This window comes from Ambystoma mexicanum, chromosome 8 (genome assembly GCF_040938575.1).
Source record: "Ambystoma mexicanum isolate Mex_15411 chromosome 8, UKY_AmexF1_1, whole genome shotgun sequence".
In the NCBI taxonomy this organism is placed as follows: domain Eukaryota; kingdom Metazoa; phylum Chordata; class Amphibia; order Caudata; family Ambystomatidae; genus Ambystoma; species Ambystoma mexicanum.
Window position 1 is genome coordinate 856,777,793 of NC_090929.1, and position 17,206 is coordinate 856,794,998.

The 17,206-nt window shown below is 49.3% G+C and overlaps 1 protein-coding gene across 1 annotated transcript in view; it reads right to left on the reverse strand.

The window, feature by feature from the left end:
- SGPL1 (sphingosine-1-phosphate lyase 1) overlaps window positions 1-17,206 on the reverse strand; it is a 744,463-nt gene that overhangs the window by 223,302 nt on the left and 503,955 nt on the right. Inside the window, exon 11 of the mRNA XM_069610737.1 lies at window positions 12,460-12,698. Coding sequence (XP_069466838.1) covers window positions 12,460-12,698 — 239 coding nt within the window. The remainder of the gene's footprint in view (window positions 1-12,459; window positions 12,699-17,206) is intronic.

The following is a 17,206-nucleotide window of genomic DNA, read 5'->3' on the forward strand; positions in this document are numbered from 1 at the left end:
CGGAGACAAATTTCCCTGACCATGTTATCCAGAGGCCGTTCTCTTTGCAGCGGTTCTGGGGGTACCTAGATGCATAATCTTGGCATTGTGTGTTTTCCAGAGTTGCAAACAGGTCGATCTCTGGGAAGCCCCATTTTGCGAAAACATTGGAGACTGTCTTCGTGTAATCGCCATTCGTACTCTGCTGGTAGAGGGAAGTCTCTGCTGATTCAGTCTGCCAGAAGATTGAGTTCCCCTGGTACATGTTGTGATAACAGGAACATGTGTGAGAGCTCACTTTCAGATGTTCTGAGACAGCTTGGATAGTCCTGGAGAGAGTGCCCCCTTGCTTGTTCAGGTAATACATGGCTGTGGTGCTATCTGTAAGAATTAGCACAGTCTTCCCTTGTAGGTGTTTCTGGAAAGCCTTCAGTGCTTTAAAGACAGCCAATAATTCCAGCATGTTAATGTGTTTGGACGCCTCACTTGGAGTCCAAACTCAGTGTGCAGTCTGATGGGATAGGTGAGCCCCTCACCCTGTGAGAGATGCCTCTGTGGTTAGAGTGGCTTCCACTGCGGGGGTGGCGAAAGGTTTCTCCAACACAAGGTTTTCCTTCGACCACCACTGAAGCGAGAGAACCAAGGCTTGCGAGACCACCACTAGATCGTCCCATTGTCCGCTGGCCTGACATCACTGGCTGTTGAGCCACACTTGCATTGGGCGCAGGCGCGCGTGAGGGACCAAATACATACACAACGCCATCATTACTAGCAATCACATGGCTTTGTTTACCGTCACCAATCGAGCGGCTACATATTGGGGGATCTGAAACAGCAGGTTTTGGACCCTCTCATTGGAAGGGAAGACGAGGGCATCCGTTGTTTGAATTAGAGCCCCTAGGAATTGCTCGACTTGGCTGGGGTCTAGAGTAGAGTTCTTTTCGTTGATGGAGAAGCCCAGGTGGAACAGGAGGTCCATAGTCTTTTGGGTGTTCGTGAAGCATGTTTCGTAAGGATCCCCTGTTATGAGGCAGTCGTCGAGGTAAGGATAGACTGGAATGGACAAGCAGTGCAGGTGTGCTGCTGCCAGTACCTTCGTGAATACCCTTGGCTCTGAGGCTATGCCAAAAGGTAGCACTTTGAACTGATAGTGTTTGCCTTCTATCATGAACCCGAGATATTTCCTGTGCGCTGGCAACATTGAAATATGAAAGTATGTATCTTTCATGTCCAGTGTTGCCATTTAATCCTCCTGTGTGAGCAGGGGAATTACTTCCTTTAGAGTCACCATCCAAAACTTTTGTGGTTTTATAAATTTGTTCGCTGGGTGCAGATCTAATACAGGGCGCATGGTTAGATCCTTTTTGGGTACAAGGAAGTACACTGAATGAATACCCTCCTTTACCTGTGATGGAGGCACGACCTCTATGGCTCCTTTTTCCAGCAGCAATTCGACTTCCTGAAGAAGGATGGAGAGGTGTTCTGGTGATAGTCTTCCCCTTGGGGGTCTGAATGTTGGGGACCGACTGAATTCGATACAGTAATTGTGGGCCATTGTTGACAGTACCCAACGGTCTGTGGTAATTCCCTCCCATGCTTGAGAAATGATGTTAACCGGCCCCTGACCGGAGATGCATGGGAGGGGACCCGAACTTTCAGGTCATTTGTTGGTGGTAGTCAGGGAGCCTCTAGGAGTGGGGCCCCGACCTCTTCCCTTGCCACGATGGTGTCCTCTTGGAGCATACTGTCCACTGGTTCCCTGAGGGGAGGACCAGTTGCTGGCTGAGGTGTATTGTTGAGTTTGTCGTTGGCTACGAAAAAAGCACCTGTTGCCATAACCGCGCTTATTAGGGGGTCTCGTGATTTGGTCCAGGGTTTTTAATGTTTCGTGTTCCTTTTTAGCTGTTTCCAGTGCATCATCAACCGCCTTACCAAACAAGTTTGAGTCTTCAAGGGGTTTGTTGATGAGGAACGCCTGTGTTTCTGGCTTGAAACCTGAGTTTCTGAGCCAAGTATGTCTTAAGGAGTACACTCTCTACTATGGAAAGGCCACCCGTTTCTGCAGCATCTAAGGTGTTCTTGATGATGCTTTGGTTCACCCGAGTACCTTCTGTCACAGTGACTAATAAGCGGGTTCGCAAGGCCTCAGGGACTTTTTAGGCCTTCGCGCAACAGTCCCCATTGGGCATCGGCGTAACTAGCCAACAGAGTTGTATTGTTGGCAATATGCGTGGCGAAAGCTGCCGAGGATGTAATCCTCTTTCCTAAGGCATAGAGCTTCCCCTCTTTGTCCGGAGGTGCTTTGCTAGTAGATAGCGGAACCCCCACCCTTTTTCTCGTGGCGGTTACTACCAAGGAATCTGGTATGGAATGACCCCTAATATATAAGGGATCAGAAGGTGAGGAGCTACAAAGCTTCTTGATTCTTAGATTGACACCTAACTAATGCAGGTGTAGATAAAGAGGGAACGAGGCGTCGCTTGATTGAGGCGAGGAGGGGAGGGGTATGGCTGGCCAGCAAGTGTCTTTTCCTTGATTATTTTTTCATCAAAATCTACTTCCGGGTTAGTCTCCCCCATATCAATTTTAAAATGTGCCGTCGCCTTGCATAGCATTGCATTAAATGTTTGTTGATCGTCCACAGGTGAAGACTCTGACAGGCGTGGTCTGAGGAGAGGCCAGATCTAAAACATCAGGGTCTGTTGACGCCCCTGGGGACTGCCAGGGCTGTGGTTCACATATGTCGGGGTCTTCTTCAGAGTCCCCGACAGGGTCTTGTAAATCTTCAGTATTTAAGAATTCTTCCTCTTCCTGAAAGTGGGGTTTCTCTTCAGTGAGGTCAGATGTATCCAATTCTTCCTCAAGTGGGTTAAAAAGTCTTGGAAATTTGGCTCTATCGTCTTGAGGGAGCACCTCCCTTGGCCTTTAAGGTGAAATGTGTTCAGAAGTGGACACAAACCTATCTAGCCTGTCCATATATGATTCAAATCTTTCCCTAGTCCACTGGGATGACCCAGAACGGTCTAGTGGCAGAAAGGCTTGCTCCTCCCCCTCTCGGCGTCAAGAGCTCTCCCATAAAGTGGAGGATATAACCCTGTCGCCCTCTGAGAAACCACCTTGGGGGGCCGACTATGGGGACCTATCTCTGGGTCTTCCCTTCGACGTGGGGGGGATGTTCCAGCATACCCTCTGTAGATTTCGGTATCTCCCTGACCTTTTGGGCAGGCTTCAGTGCCTCCTTCACCAGCTGTTTCTGTGAGTCTTTGGTGACTATTCTAGCTATGATTTCCACAACTAACTTCTCTGTCGAGGGCTGGTCTTGAATAGTTTTCGGTGGAGCCGGAACCTTACCGTCGACGGACGCTTTCTTTCGAGGCATTTCAACTGATGTTTTAGTGGTAGCGCCCTTAGCTGTAGATGGCTCAGTCGCTAGGCGCACATGCGGGGAGGGCTGCCGGCCCTTATGGTCGGCGGAGGCAGCCAGTTGATTCGGCGTCTCCGTTGACGCTGAGGCCTTCTTCGATTTACTCAACGAATGCCCGTGGGTTGTGTGTTTAGTGACTTTTCCGTGTGCGTCGGCGGTTGTGCATCCCCATAAGTAGGGCCGGAGCCGAGCTTTTCGGGGCTGGGGACAGATGCGATGGAGCGGGAGCGCTCCAATGAGAGGTCAACAACCTCTGTTACGGAGGTAGCGTTATCACTATCCCCCTCAGCGGCGGTGGCGAGGAATCAGCCGTCGACCTGCCGTAGGCTGCCCACCTTTTGACCCTGTGTTCCTTCAAAGTTTTTGGATGAAGGAGCTTACAGGCCGCACACCCAGCCCTGTTGTGGTCGAGGGCTAAGCAATGGTTACACCGCTTATGCTGGTCCTCCCACCGAAATTTGCCCTAACAACATGGACAAAATCTAAAAGGAGTCCTCTCCATAGCCGAGGACGTAACCAGTGATAACGACCCGGAAGAAAAGCGGGGAGGAAAGGCATTCTAGATGAAGTAGATATGTCCACCCCGACCCACACTCTCCCTATTGTGTTGGCTGGCGAGGCCAGGCCACGTGTTCGGCTGCGCCGATAGGATCACCTCCGTCGAAAGCACTGCCGTCGAAAGATCTTGACTTGACGGGGAAGTTGAATGGCCATCGAAAGAGGGCTGGAGGTGATACAAGTTAACAATAACACATCGACCAACGGTCGAGTAAACGGCAATGTCTCTTACAAGCTCCGCTTGAGGCGACTAGTATTCTGGGCGGCAACAAAAAAAAATAATAAAAAAAAAAAATCAGAGGGACCTCGACGCGTGAGGGATTTTGGGTACACTACACGTCACTATAGGGATAGTGTTACAGACACGCCTATGTCGACGTCCCCTTTTCGACTTTCGAAAAACAATATGCAATACTCTGCAGTGACCACTGGATGTCGGACTATGCACAGCATGTGATTCTAAGCAGATTAACAAACATCAGAAATATACTTCTTAAGAGAGCCTAGTGTATTTACTGACTAGCAAGTTAAGATCACCACAAGATGTGCCTAGATTCATTTTGAGAGGCATGTGTCTGGTTGCTAACCTGTCAGAGTCGGAAAATGTACATTATTTCAGTAGAGACTGTTGAATTGAAATAGCATAGATGTGTCTGATCTGGGATGAGAGATACAAATAGTTAGAGCTAAGGTGTCCTCTTTTTTAGGGGGCTGTGTGGCTGAGGACGGATTTCGACAAGTAACAAAAAGTGCCACAACAAACAGCTACCCACCTATACACGCATTAGATGTGCTTGTTTGTAAAAAGTGCTACTTAACATGTCGGTCAATAGATCCAGGCATAGAGAATAGAGATGAACATTTTAATCAGTATATATAAAAACATTTGGAACATTTTCCACGTAAGACAACAGACAAAAATGCATTTTGATAACGAACAAAGAAAGAATATCACATAAAAAGCAAACTCATGTGACTTGTTTTCTTAAGGGTGACAACTTCTCCACCCTGGGGCTACATTCAGTTTTAATCGCTCATACAGTATGGAGGAAAGGGGATGTGACGTAGGAGTATTATAAATTATGCACACTAACTTACTCCTAGTCATCTTCCTCTTTAAACTTTGATGTGCCAGGGTGCGCGGCCCTTGGAGCATGCGCACTACAGTGAGTAGCGTATAATTTCTATCAAATTTTTATTGAAAAACATGACCGTCACATGAGTTTGCTTTTTATGTGATCTTCTTTCTTTGTTCGTTATCAAAATGCATTTTTGTCTATTGTCTTACATGGAAAATGTTCCAAATGTTTTTATATATACTGATTAAAATGTTCATCTCTATTCTCTATGCCTGGATCTATTGACCGACATGTTAAGTAGCACTTTTTACAACCAAGCACATCTAATGGGTGTATAGGTGGTAGCTGTTTGTTGTGGCACTTTTTGTTACTGATCTGGGATGAGGAAAATAAATTGGCAGTGATTTCAGACTGCAATTATTTTTCAAGTCCCTGTGATACTAACCCCCATCACAAATGAATTGCTGTTTTTTTTTTTTTTAAATCTGTGTGGATTTAGATCTTGCCACAAAAAAATTCAACTTGTGATAGGTTTTCAATAAAGCACACTTCATGTTTGAGATGCCTTGAGTACTTGAGTGCACAACGTGCAGAATCTAGTTGACTCTCCCCGTAGGAGCACTTTATTTCTCTCCAGACAATAAAAGACAACCCATCATACTATTGTTTTTATATATTAAAATTACACATTAGCAATTTGGGATACAATTTGATAGAAATTATACGCTACTCACTGTAGTGCGCATGCTCCAAGGGCCGCGCACCCTGGCACATCAAAGTTTAAAGAGGAAGATGACTAGGAGTAAGTTAGTGTGCATAATTTATAATACTCCTACGTCACACCCCCTTTCCTCCATACTGTATGAGCGATTAAAACTGAATGTAGCCCCAGGGTGGAGAGTTGTCACCCTTAAGAAAACAAGATCCTTAACACTACCTGACCAAATGCGTCCGACCTGGCACTGGAATCCAAGCAGTAGTGCTTGCAGAAGGCTGAGGGAGTAGCCCACGTAGCCGCTTTGCTGATAGTCTGTCACGGAACGAGTCTTTGGAAAGTCACCGCTGTGGCCTAAGCTTGGATGGCGTGGGCGTGCATGTTTGCTGGCAAAGGCTTGTGCTGCCCCCCATTCACCTCCTTGATGGCCATAACCATTCATCTTGCTAAGGAAGCATTGGAGGCCTGAGAGCCTGGCTTTGATCCCCTAAAGGTGATGAAGAGGGTGTCCGATTTACAGAAGCTCTTGGTTCTGTCCAGGTAAAATCTTAGCGCAAGCTTGACATCCAGACTGTGCAGTACCTTCCGAGTCTCATATTTTGGGTCAACAAAGAAAGTCGGTAATGCTATCTCCTCATTCAGATGAAAACAGGAGACTTTAGGAAGAAATGCGGTGTGCGCTCTAAGCACCACCTTGTCCCTGTGGAATGTAGTATATGGCTCTAAGCCACCAGGGCCTGGATTTCACTGATTCAGCATGCCAGGGTCAGGCCCACTAGTAGGGCTGTTTTGATGGTAACTAGCCTGTTGTCCGCAGACGCCTTGGGTTCAAATGGTTTATGCGCCAGGGAACCCAGCACCACATTAAGGTCACAGACCGGGTGTGGCTTTTTGATCGGTGGACACATTCTGGTCAGACCACCAAGTGCCTCTTAACCACCGGATTCGAGGATAAAAAGACAACCTCTCTAGAGTTCCTGTATTCCCCCAATAGGTGCCAGATACGTGCAGGTGTCTACCTGCACCCCTGAATGGACGCGGTGTGCGGTTAAGGATTTAACATCGTCCAACGTGCAAGTCAATGGATCAATTTCCTTTGATTCTGCCCAGTGGCAGAACCTGGTCCACTTGCTTTTGTACTGACTCCTGGTACCGTTGCTCCTAGCCCCCTGTACGATAGTCAGGTTCGCCTGGGACAAGTGATGATGCTTCAGGGTAACCTGTTCAGGAACCAAGCCGATAGGGCTAACTTCTGCGAAGCGGGGTGAACCACTGTGCCCGCTTGCTGGGAGACTTAAGAGGGCTGGGCCCACCGGGAGGCATACCGGGGGCTGATCCGACAGGCTGAGAAGTTCTGAGACTCAGGGTCTCGCTGGCCACCATGGCGCTATCAAGATGAGCCGAAGGCTCCCGGACACCCTGACCCTGTGCACCAGGGGGGTTGGGAGGAAAAGCGCACACATTCATGTTGATATGAATCACGTCGCCCAACAAACCCCTGCCTTGCCGAATTCATGAGGCGAACTGGGGGCATCTCCTGTTGGTACTGGTGGCGAAGAGGTCTACCTGTGGATGGCCCCACCTTATGATCTCCTGAAGGACCTCCCCGTTCCACTGCCATTCGTAATTTTCCGATCACAGCCTGCTGAGACTGTCCACCTCTAGATTGGACTTCCTACGGAGGTGGATTGCTGACAATGCAGGTTGTTCACCAGGGCCCATTCCCAAATGTCGATCGACAGTCTGAAAAGGGGAGACCACCTAGTGGCGCCCTGCTTGTTGATGTAATACATGCAGGTGGAGTGGTCTGTCTGAATGCTGATAGCTTTGCCGGTGATCATGGGGAGCAATGCTTTGAGTGTAAGCCAGATAGCCATAATCTCGAACCAGGTGGTGTACTCCAGCTGCTCTTGACGAGCCCATACTCCATGGACACTGGCTGTCCAGGGTAGCCCCCCCCCCCCATCCCTCTAGAGAGGAGTCTGTGGTAATGGGAACCTGATGTGCAGGCTGCTGGAAGGGCCTGCCTATGCTCCGGTAGGTGTCTGTACCCCCCACCAGACTAGATCCTGGTGAAGATGCTGTGGTATGCTGACTTGCTCTGCCCGAGATCCCTTCTCCTGATTCTGGGAGGCTGAGAAGTGCAGCTGCAGCCTCCTCATTTTGAACCTCGTATGTGGCACCATGAGGAGACATGCCACCATGACACCCAACATGTGTTGGTACCACCACGCTGAGGTCATTACTCTGCTCAGAAAATGCCCAGTGGCCCTCTTGATAGCTGCAATCGTGTCCGCTATGGGGGAGATCCTCTCGGTTCTCGAGTCCCATATCAGACCTAGCAAGGTCAGACTCTGTGGGCAGTAACTCACTTTTGGAGAAAGATAGGAAATCCCAGATCGTAGTGTGTCCATGAGGGCGCAGGCCGGGTGCTGTACTGCCTCCGCAGATAAATGTGGTAGCCCTGTGCCCAGAGTAGAGCTGCCACTGCGTTCATTAGCCTTGTCAAGACCCGGGAGGCTAAATGGAGTACAAAGGGTAGAGCCCTGTATTGAAAGTGAAAACCCATGAACCTAAACCTCAGGAAGGACCAATGTGGTTCCTAGATCAAGACGTGTAGGTAGGCATCCTTCAGATCCAGGTAGCACATCCAGATTCCCACACACGAGATCTCTGCAATGAAGGCTGGGGTAACCATCGAAATTCTGGAGGGGAAGGTAAAGGTTCAAGGAAGAAAGGTCCAGCACAACTCTCAGGCCAGCCTGGTTCTTCTTGCGAATGGCAAAAATGAGTGAATAGAAGCCCTCAACCTGCTGCGAGGCTGGGACTTCTTCCACTGCCTGGCTCACTGCAAGCAAGCGGATTTCCGCCAACAGAATTGCTTTACCAATCTGCGGGAGCGCAGGGAAGGAAGGAGGAGACGGCGGAATTGGAAGCCGGAAGCCTGTGGATACCACAGAGGATCCATGGATCCCTGACCTTTCCCCACCAGGACTGCACGTGAAAGGCAGGCCTGGCCCCCCCACCGGTGACTAGTGGATCCGGATGGATCCATCACAACTTTATTCCTTCTGAAGCTGGTGCTGAGGAGGGGGGCTGGAAAAAGCCCTGGTTGACTGCCTTGTGCTGCTTCCATCTGTGCTGGCTAGGGGATCTATCCAGGTGTCTGGACCACCTCTCCTGGAAGCCCCTGAAGCCTCCGAAGAACTGACCTTCCAAGTGCTGGTGCGTTTGTCTGTAGGTCTTGGGTGCGTATCTCATTAGAATAAAGATTTCGGTGTCTGGGAGATATTCTTTTTATCAAGTTCCTCATCTGTTGTCGAATGGAACAAGTCTCTCCCATTGAAAGGTAGGTCGAGTATGCACTCCTGCACGTCAGGTTTGAATTTTGTAGCCTTGAACAAGGCCGTTTCTCATGTCCATGGCAATACATATGGCTCGACCTGAGGTGTCAATGTGGGCTGCCGTGGACGCCATTATATGCTGGGCCATGATTTTGGCCTCTACCAACCCTGCCTTGAACCTTGCCTGGCTGTGAGCGAGAAGCTCTGGAAGGATCTCCTGTCGCAGCCTCTGATTGAGAGCTGCCAACATGGAGTCAGCATTGTCCTGATGCAGGTGGAGAGTGGCATTTGAGTACATGTTCTTTCCAAACGCTTCTAAGAGCTTTTCCTCTTTACACAGGTGTGCAGACGCCGAAGCCTCTGAGGACGACTGGTTTGGAGTATAGTGATGCAGCTGCTACCACTGAGGAGTGCTGTTGGGGGTGCACTGACAATAGGAGGGAATCCCCTTATGTTTGCCTTTCCTTTGCGTCAAGATGCTTGTTGGTAGGATGGGTAGAGTGTGGCTTGGCCAAACCCTTTTTGGCTAAGGCTTCAGCATCCTTTTCAAGTGGAATTCCAGTTCTAGGAGGACGACGTAGCGTAGGTACCTCAGCCAGGACTACCGCCTCCGATTGTTACACCTGTGGCTGCGGGATGCCTAGGTACTCAGCCAAACCCGCCAGCCTCTCGTGGAATGCTTTGGCTGAAGATGGAATGTCCGGGTGGTGGTCCTCCTCCTCATCGTCTGTGTCGACCATTGTGTTCTGCGGATCAGGAGTAGTGGGCGGAGCAGTTGTGGCGAGCTGTGGTGTGCTGACCATCAGTGCTGGAGGCTGCTGAGGGGGGCTGCAGCTGCCATGATTGGGATGGCCGTAGGAGCCTGGGGCTGAGCAGGACCCAGCGGCGGTACCGCAGTGGGTGCTTGCGGGTGTACCGGAGGGAGCATGTCCCAGATTACATCCCCGCGGATGGTAAGCACCTGTGGTGATCTCATGAGGGCGAGTAACTTCTCAAAAAGTTGTCCTCGCATGCAGGTGGGGTGCCTAATGGGATATACGCACATGCAGGCGTAGGGGTCGGGCCTGGAGCCTGCGGTGTCCGGGCGTGACCTGTCTTGCCAAGTTGGGGGATGCATGCCTTCCCTGTAAAGCAGAGGGATAGGGTGTCGACCAGGTGACCTGGTCCAGGTGGCCTGGAGCCTGCGGTGTCCGGGCGTGACCTGTCTTGCCAAGTTGGGGGATGCATACCTTCCCTGTAAAGCAGAGGGATAGGGTGTCGACCAGGTGACATGTATTGTCCATTCCCACCTGCAAGCGCGCTCACCTGCCTGATCTCTGAGTGGGAAGGGCGCCGGGTGAGGCACCATTTTGTCTGGCCCTGCGGCCATATAGTCTTGCTCCACACCACATCGTGGTGTTTGCTGAGCTAGGTCTGGCCTCCACCTCGAGGCTGAACAGCGAAGGTTACAACCTTCCCTGCACCTCAGGTCGAGACCTGCTAGGCTTAGTGCCCTCGGCCATGGTGCCAGTAGTGCTACGTACAGACGTCCCCTTGGACATGGGTCCGGTAATAGAGCCTTGCGCCCCCTCAGTTATAGCATCGGTAGTATCTAGCGACGCCTCGGCCCGGTACCTGGAGCAGCCTTAGTATTCCTGCTGTGTTTAGAATCTGAAAGGTCCCTCCCACTTGGGCGCTTCCATGGGAAGGAGCCCCCCTTGCGGGGTGTAGAGGAGAGCAGGGCACCTACCATGGACTTGGTCTTCCTTCTTACGTATGTTTCATGATTACCTGGAGGCGATCCTTCGAAGAGCTCCCTCCACCTGGCTAGCCAATTCTTGAGTGTGCGCGAGTCAAGGCGTTGCGCGCAGTACAGTCCTCCCAGCCGTGGTGTGGGTCAAGTTACCGGAGGCAGAGGGTGTGAGGGTCAGACGTTAGGAAGGGACCCTCGCAGGCTGAACACCTGCTGAAGCCCGCCGTCGACATGTGCCGGGGAGGAGCGTGGCGCCAGAGGACAGAGCAGTACCTAAAAATTGTAAGAGAAAAAGAATACTACTTCTGGGGAAGAGTGCATGGAATTACAAGGCCGGAGGCCTAACCCAGGAGCGCTGGTGAAAGCGGTCCATTCCAGTTGAAGCGGAAAAGAGGACTGGGGAGTGGCGCCAGTGGGTGGAGTCAGGGGAACGCATGCTCCCAGAGCCACGCCCTAGCACGCATCTAAAGGGAAATTCTGGTGAAAAAAGTTCCGCCTCCCGTCCCTAGCGAGGGATGCCCATACAGTATGGAGGAAAGAGGGGACAGGACGCAGGAGTAGGATTTTCTCATAATCGCCCAGGGAGTGTGAAGTCGGAATCAGATCTACCATCACAAGAACTACACTATATCTCACCTTAGAGATGGATGACTCCAGACCAAATCGGTTAAAAACCACAGATTATTCAGGTCAGAACAGAGGGGAAGGAGATGGATAGTTCTATCAAGGTGTGGAGAGAACAAAACAAGGATGCAGCTCCATTTGCAAAGTTAAAAAGTCTGAGCTGAAGCCTCAGTTTGCAAGTCTACAATAGTTTTGGGTGAAGGGCCAATGCTCATGTACTACAGTGAATACAAGGTTTGAATGGGAAATCTTTCTGCAGATTCCCACTAAATAGTTCAAGCTCTTTCCCAATCCTTTACTGAACGTTGCAGTTTGAGATTTCCTGTAAATGATGGCCCGATTTGGTAAATTTAGGTTGATGGATGCTCAAATTCTACTGATTAAAACTGTTTCATGTGCATTAATCTAAGCCATATTAAAATAAGTCATTATAAATACACCGCTTGATATGACAAATAAAAACTAACAAAGAAAGTGAAAAACATTGCTTGAGCTAAATATCTGAACTTTAGGTGGTTCAGATTGTACACCAAGAATTGAAGACAGGCCTCTTGGGAGTTCTATATATTTGCCATGCCTGGTGCACACTAGTAACAGACATTTAAGCTATTGAGTATAATAAACTGAAAGGGGTAAAGTAAAATGTGGGAAGACTTATTGAAAATTGTTTTTCACCAGCACTGAAGATGTAAGACCACCTCTGCCAGTAGTCACACATAAAACCAAGTGCATACATTTAGTAGATTACATGATGCATGCTAAAGTAATATGGAACAATCATGCCTGTAATATTAACAATGCTAGTAATATAGCTGTACAATATAGAGCGGTAAACAGTGAGTCTCTTGGACCCCTTAGCCAAAACAATCAGTTTTCCAGACACTGTTGTCATCAAGAGTCTGGAAAACCTGCAATCATCATTTGAAACTTCCATTAATCAGACCATTAGGCTCTTTATTCAAAGTTCGACATTTCTTTTAGAAATGGATTGGAAAAATACCTACTCCAGATCGATGAACCGCGCCACACTGATAATCTTCTTGGTAGACTCTACGTAACCGGACATACCCATGTGCATCATTGCGGCCCAACAAGCTGCAATAATACCACCAGGACGGGAGCCAGCAATGACTGGAGAGGCATAGATCCCCCCTTGCCAGTCAGGGGCAACGAAGTACTGATGATGCCTATACTTCTTGTCACTATAGAGCAGCACAGATGATCCTTTCGGAGCAAAGCCATACTGAAAGAAAAAAAAAACAGCAAACATCTCAAAAACATATCAAAATAAAGGCACTAATTGCAAAGCACATTTAGCTTCCAACTCAATTGCTAAACAACGTATAAAAACGGTATATTCTCAACAATTTTACCCCATAAGATTGGGAATATTTCTTATTTCACTTAGCACTAAGAGGCCATCACAATTGTAGAAATTGCACTTTAGAAGATCATTTTTATACTACATTAAATTACGTAAATGAAAAGTGGACTCAGTCAAATTGCGATACAATTTGTAAATTTCAGCCGACAGTCAAAATAAGCTTTTACTAAATTTAAAAACTATATACGTCATTCAGGGAGGTCAGTTTCCAAAAGTGACAATACATGTTGTATGCATATAAGTTAAAAATCACTGCCTGCATAACCTTCTTTGAAATGGAAAACCTATACAATGAATGCAAATTCAAACAATGGGTATGTAGGTTTATCAAGATGATATTTTTTTTTAAAGTATTTTATAGAATTGCAAGATTTTGAAAAATGCCACAAACAAACCACCACCAATACCTTTTAGGTAAGTCATTGTACCAAGTATTACATTGTTTTCACAAATTGAGTAAAGCTCCTGCTACCCATATATATTATATAAATATATAGGAAAGCCAATTTGAGCCAAGTCACATTCCCCAATGCCACCTAGTAGCCATGCCACCTCCACATCTCAGGTGAAATGTTTTTTTTTTTTTCAAACCTTTTTAAACCCACCATAACTTTCTTGGTGATATATGTAATACATTACTCATCGTAATTGTATTTCTGATGCTTGTATCTGCTTAGATTCACATGCTAAGCATATGCCGACATCTAGTGGAAGCTGCAGAGTATTACAGTTGAGGTTTTCGAAACCCGAAAAAGGACGTCGACAGAGCGTGCCAGTAATACTATCTATAGTGTGACGTCTACTGTACGCATTGTGCTTCACGCGTCGAGGTCCCTCAGATGTTTTGTTTCTAACATGAGGTTGCATGAAGTGTAGCGCGAGTACAGGTGTAGTAAAGCAGATTATGTATCAGATAAAGCTCTATTATTTCACGGGTCGGCGCAGTCTCCATTGCATCCTCGCCGTACCCCGGCCCCTAAGGGGAACAAAAGGACAACAAGGTGAGACTAAGTGACAAACAAGGGGAACTCTTCTAACCACAATAGGCTTACCTAATTTTACCGCCGGAGGCATTATTCCCCGAACTTCATATTTTCTCGCCACACCTGAACAAGGGAGCAAGCCACAGGTTACATTCTGGCCTTATTTTATTGAACTGTGTAGGATAAGCCAAATCCTTACCGGAACTTCGTCAGCTACCACGAGGAACTCTTCGCTGGGGTCAAGCTGCAAACTGCAAGTAATCGGACAAGAGTGAAAGTCAGACATGTGAACTCTTACGAACTACATACTTTTCGGAGTCAATATTGTTCTGGAACTCACCAATTCCTTCGAGCCAGTGAAGCAACTGGTTATCAACGCGCCCCTGCGCTCAATGCAGGATGGAGAGCTCATCTTTTCAAACCATCAGGTGAGACTATAAGAGGGGACATCAAAGGTGATCTGTGGGGAGAACAGCGGGGGTGGGGGGATTTACGCTCAACCCCACGGGTGGTTAATTCCCTTTCTCCATTTACAGAAGACTATTCCTACGGGCCAAGCAAACTAAGCTAGGTGGGCAAGTCCAGTCCGTCATCTCGGCCCTACGCGTCACATTGGTGGAGACTGCAGCTGTCCAGTTCAGATAGACGCCTCTGTGGGAGGCAGGTGAGCGTAACAATTATGAAGGGTGAGGTTGGTGGGACGTATGGAGGAGAGGGGACTATGGACTAAGAGTACGTTAGTCACTACGGTGAGTAACTTATAATTACTCTTACGTCGCGTCCCCTTTCCTCCATACTGTATGGCCGATTACAACCGATAGTAGCCCCAGGGTGGAGAGGAGACCCTCCTTAAGCAAAAAGGTTCCTGAGAACAGCCTGTCCAAAAGCAGCATCAGATCAAGAGCCGATATCAAAACAGTAATGCTTGCAGAAAGCTGAGGGAGAGGCCCACGTGGCCGCCCTACTTATGACTTGCCAAGGGACATGGCGCTGGAATGTGATGGCCGTTGCCTTGCCCTGACTGCATGGGCATGCATGTTGGCCGGGAGCGGCTTGTGCTGGCCCTCATGTTTCTTTGATGGCAGAGACCATCCAGCAGGATATGGAAGACTTAGAGGCCTGATAGCCTGGTCTTGAGCCTCCGAAAGTGACAAACAGGGCATCTGATTTGCGGAAGCCCTTGGTCCTGTCCAAGTAGAATTTCAGGGCACGCCTGACATCCAGGCAGTGCAGCACACACTGCTTTGTCCTTGGGATCGGGAAAAAACGTAGGAAGGACCATTTCCTCATTCAAGTGGAAAGCAGACGGAACCTTTGGAAGAAATGCCAGGCGAGTATGCTGGACTTCTTTGTCCTTGTGTGAGGTAGTATATGGTTCTGAGGCGACCAGCGCCTGGATTTCGCAAACTCTATGAGCCGAGGTGAGTCCAACTAGTAAGGCTGTCTTGATGACTAGCCTGATGTCCACGGACGCCATTGGCTCGAATGGTTTGTGCGCCAGGGCTCCCAACACTATGTTAAGATCCCACACCGGATGCGGTTTCTTGACGGGCAGAGCTTTGCAAGCCCCGTCAGATGTTTCTTGATGATGGGATTGGAGGAGGAGAAGATGCCTTCCTTCGTGTTCCTGTAAGCCCCAATGGCTGCGAGATATGTGCAGCAGGTGTCCACCTGCACGCCTGAGTGGACAAGGTGCGCCGAGAAAGACCACGTTGTCCAAGGTGCAAGCCAGGGGGTCGATTCCCTTATAGTCTGCCCAGTGGCAGAATCTGGTCCATTTGCTTTTGACCCAGGCCCTGGTGGCCTTGCACCTGGCGCCCTGTATGATCTCTAGATTGGCCTGTGAGAGGCTGAGGCGCTGAAGCGTTGTCTGCTCAGGTGCCACGCTGTGATGGCTAGTTTATCTGCCACTGGGTGGATGACCCTGCCACCCTGCTGCGCCAGAAGATGTGCTGGGCCCGTCGGGAAGTGAATCGGGGGAACTTCAGAGAGACTGAGGAGCTTCGAAAACCATGGACTGTCCGGCCACCATGGAGCTATTAGAATGAGGAGTTGGCGAGACTTGTTGATCTTGCAAATTACCCTGTGAATGAAGTGGCAGGAAGGCCCCGAGCGCCAGCCAGATGGCGTTCAGCTCTAGCCAACTGATGTGATTCCTGCTCCTGTCGAGTCCAGGTGCCGTGGACCAGGAGATCGTCCAGGGTGGCTCCCCAGACCTCGAGCAAGGAATCAGTGGTGACTGTGGCCTGCGGAGTGGGCTGACGGAAGTGCTTGCCCATCCGTAGGTTGTAGTCTCTGGACCACCAAATTAGGTCTGGGTCGAGAGATTGAAGAACGTTCACCAGCTCGGATTGAGAGCCCCGCTCCGGGTTCCATGAGGCCGCAAAGTGCTGCTGAATCCTCCTCATACGTAGTCTTGTGTGCAGGACGGGTAATAGGACCACTGCCATTAAACTCAGGAGATGTTGGTACCAGCATGCTGAGGTCACTTCTCTGCTGAGGAAGTGGGTGGTGGCCCTCTTGACAGCCGAGATCTTGTCCTCCGAACGAAATACCTTCTGGGAGCCAGTGTCCCAGATGAAACCCAAAAAAGTCAGTCTGTGTGGGTTGCAGCTGAGACTTGAGGTTGAGCGAAAAGCCCAGATCGTGCAGTATGTTCATAAGGGCATGGGCCAGATCGTGCAGTATTTTCATAAGGGCATGGGAAGAGTGGTGAACCGCTTCCAGAGATGTAGCCCTGAAGAGCCAGTCGTCGAGGTATGGGTAAATGTGGAGGCCCTGTGGACTCACTGCATTAATGAGTCTGGTGAAACCCCTGGGGGCCCAGTTGAGGCCAAACTGAAGGACCTTGTACTGAAAATGATAGATCATGATCCTGAACTGGAGGAAAGAGCGATGGGGCTGCCAAATCGGGACGTGTAGCTACGTATCTTTCAGGTCCAGGGAGCACATCCATTCTGCCTTGTCCAATGTCTCTGCTATAATAGCTGGCGTAACCATCTTGAATTTTTGCAAGGGTAAGGAGATGTTGAGGGTGGAACGGTCCAGCACAACTCTCAGGCCCGCCTGGTGGTTCTTCTGAATGGCGAAAATCCTGGAGTAAAAGCCCACACCTCGCTGGGATGCTGGGACTTCCTCCACTGCCTGGCTCTCTACGAGCGACCGGATCTCTGCCAAAAGAGGAGATGTCTCCAAGCTGTGGGAGTGGAGGAGAGGAGGGAGGAGAGGCTGGGGTAGGGAGGCGGTACCCCGTGGAGAGGATCCAGGGGTCGGTGAAATTCTGGCTCAGATATGTTCATGAAGGGCACACGTAGACCCGAATGGGCGTGTCATGCCTTCTTTCCCTCTGAGGCTGTCGCGGAGGAGGGGGACTGGAAAAAGCCC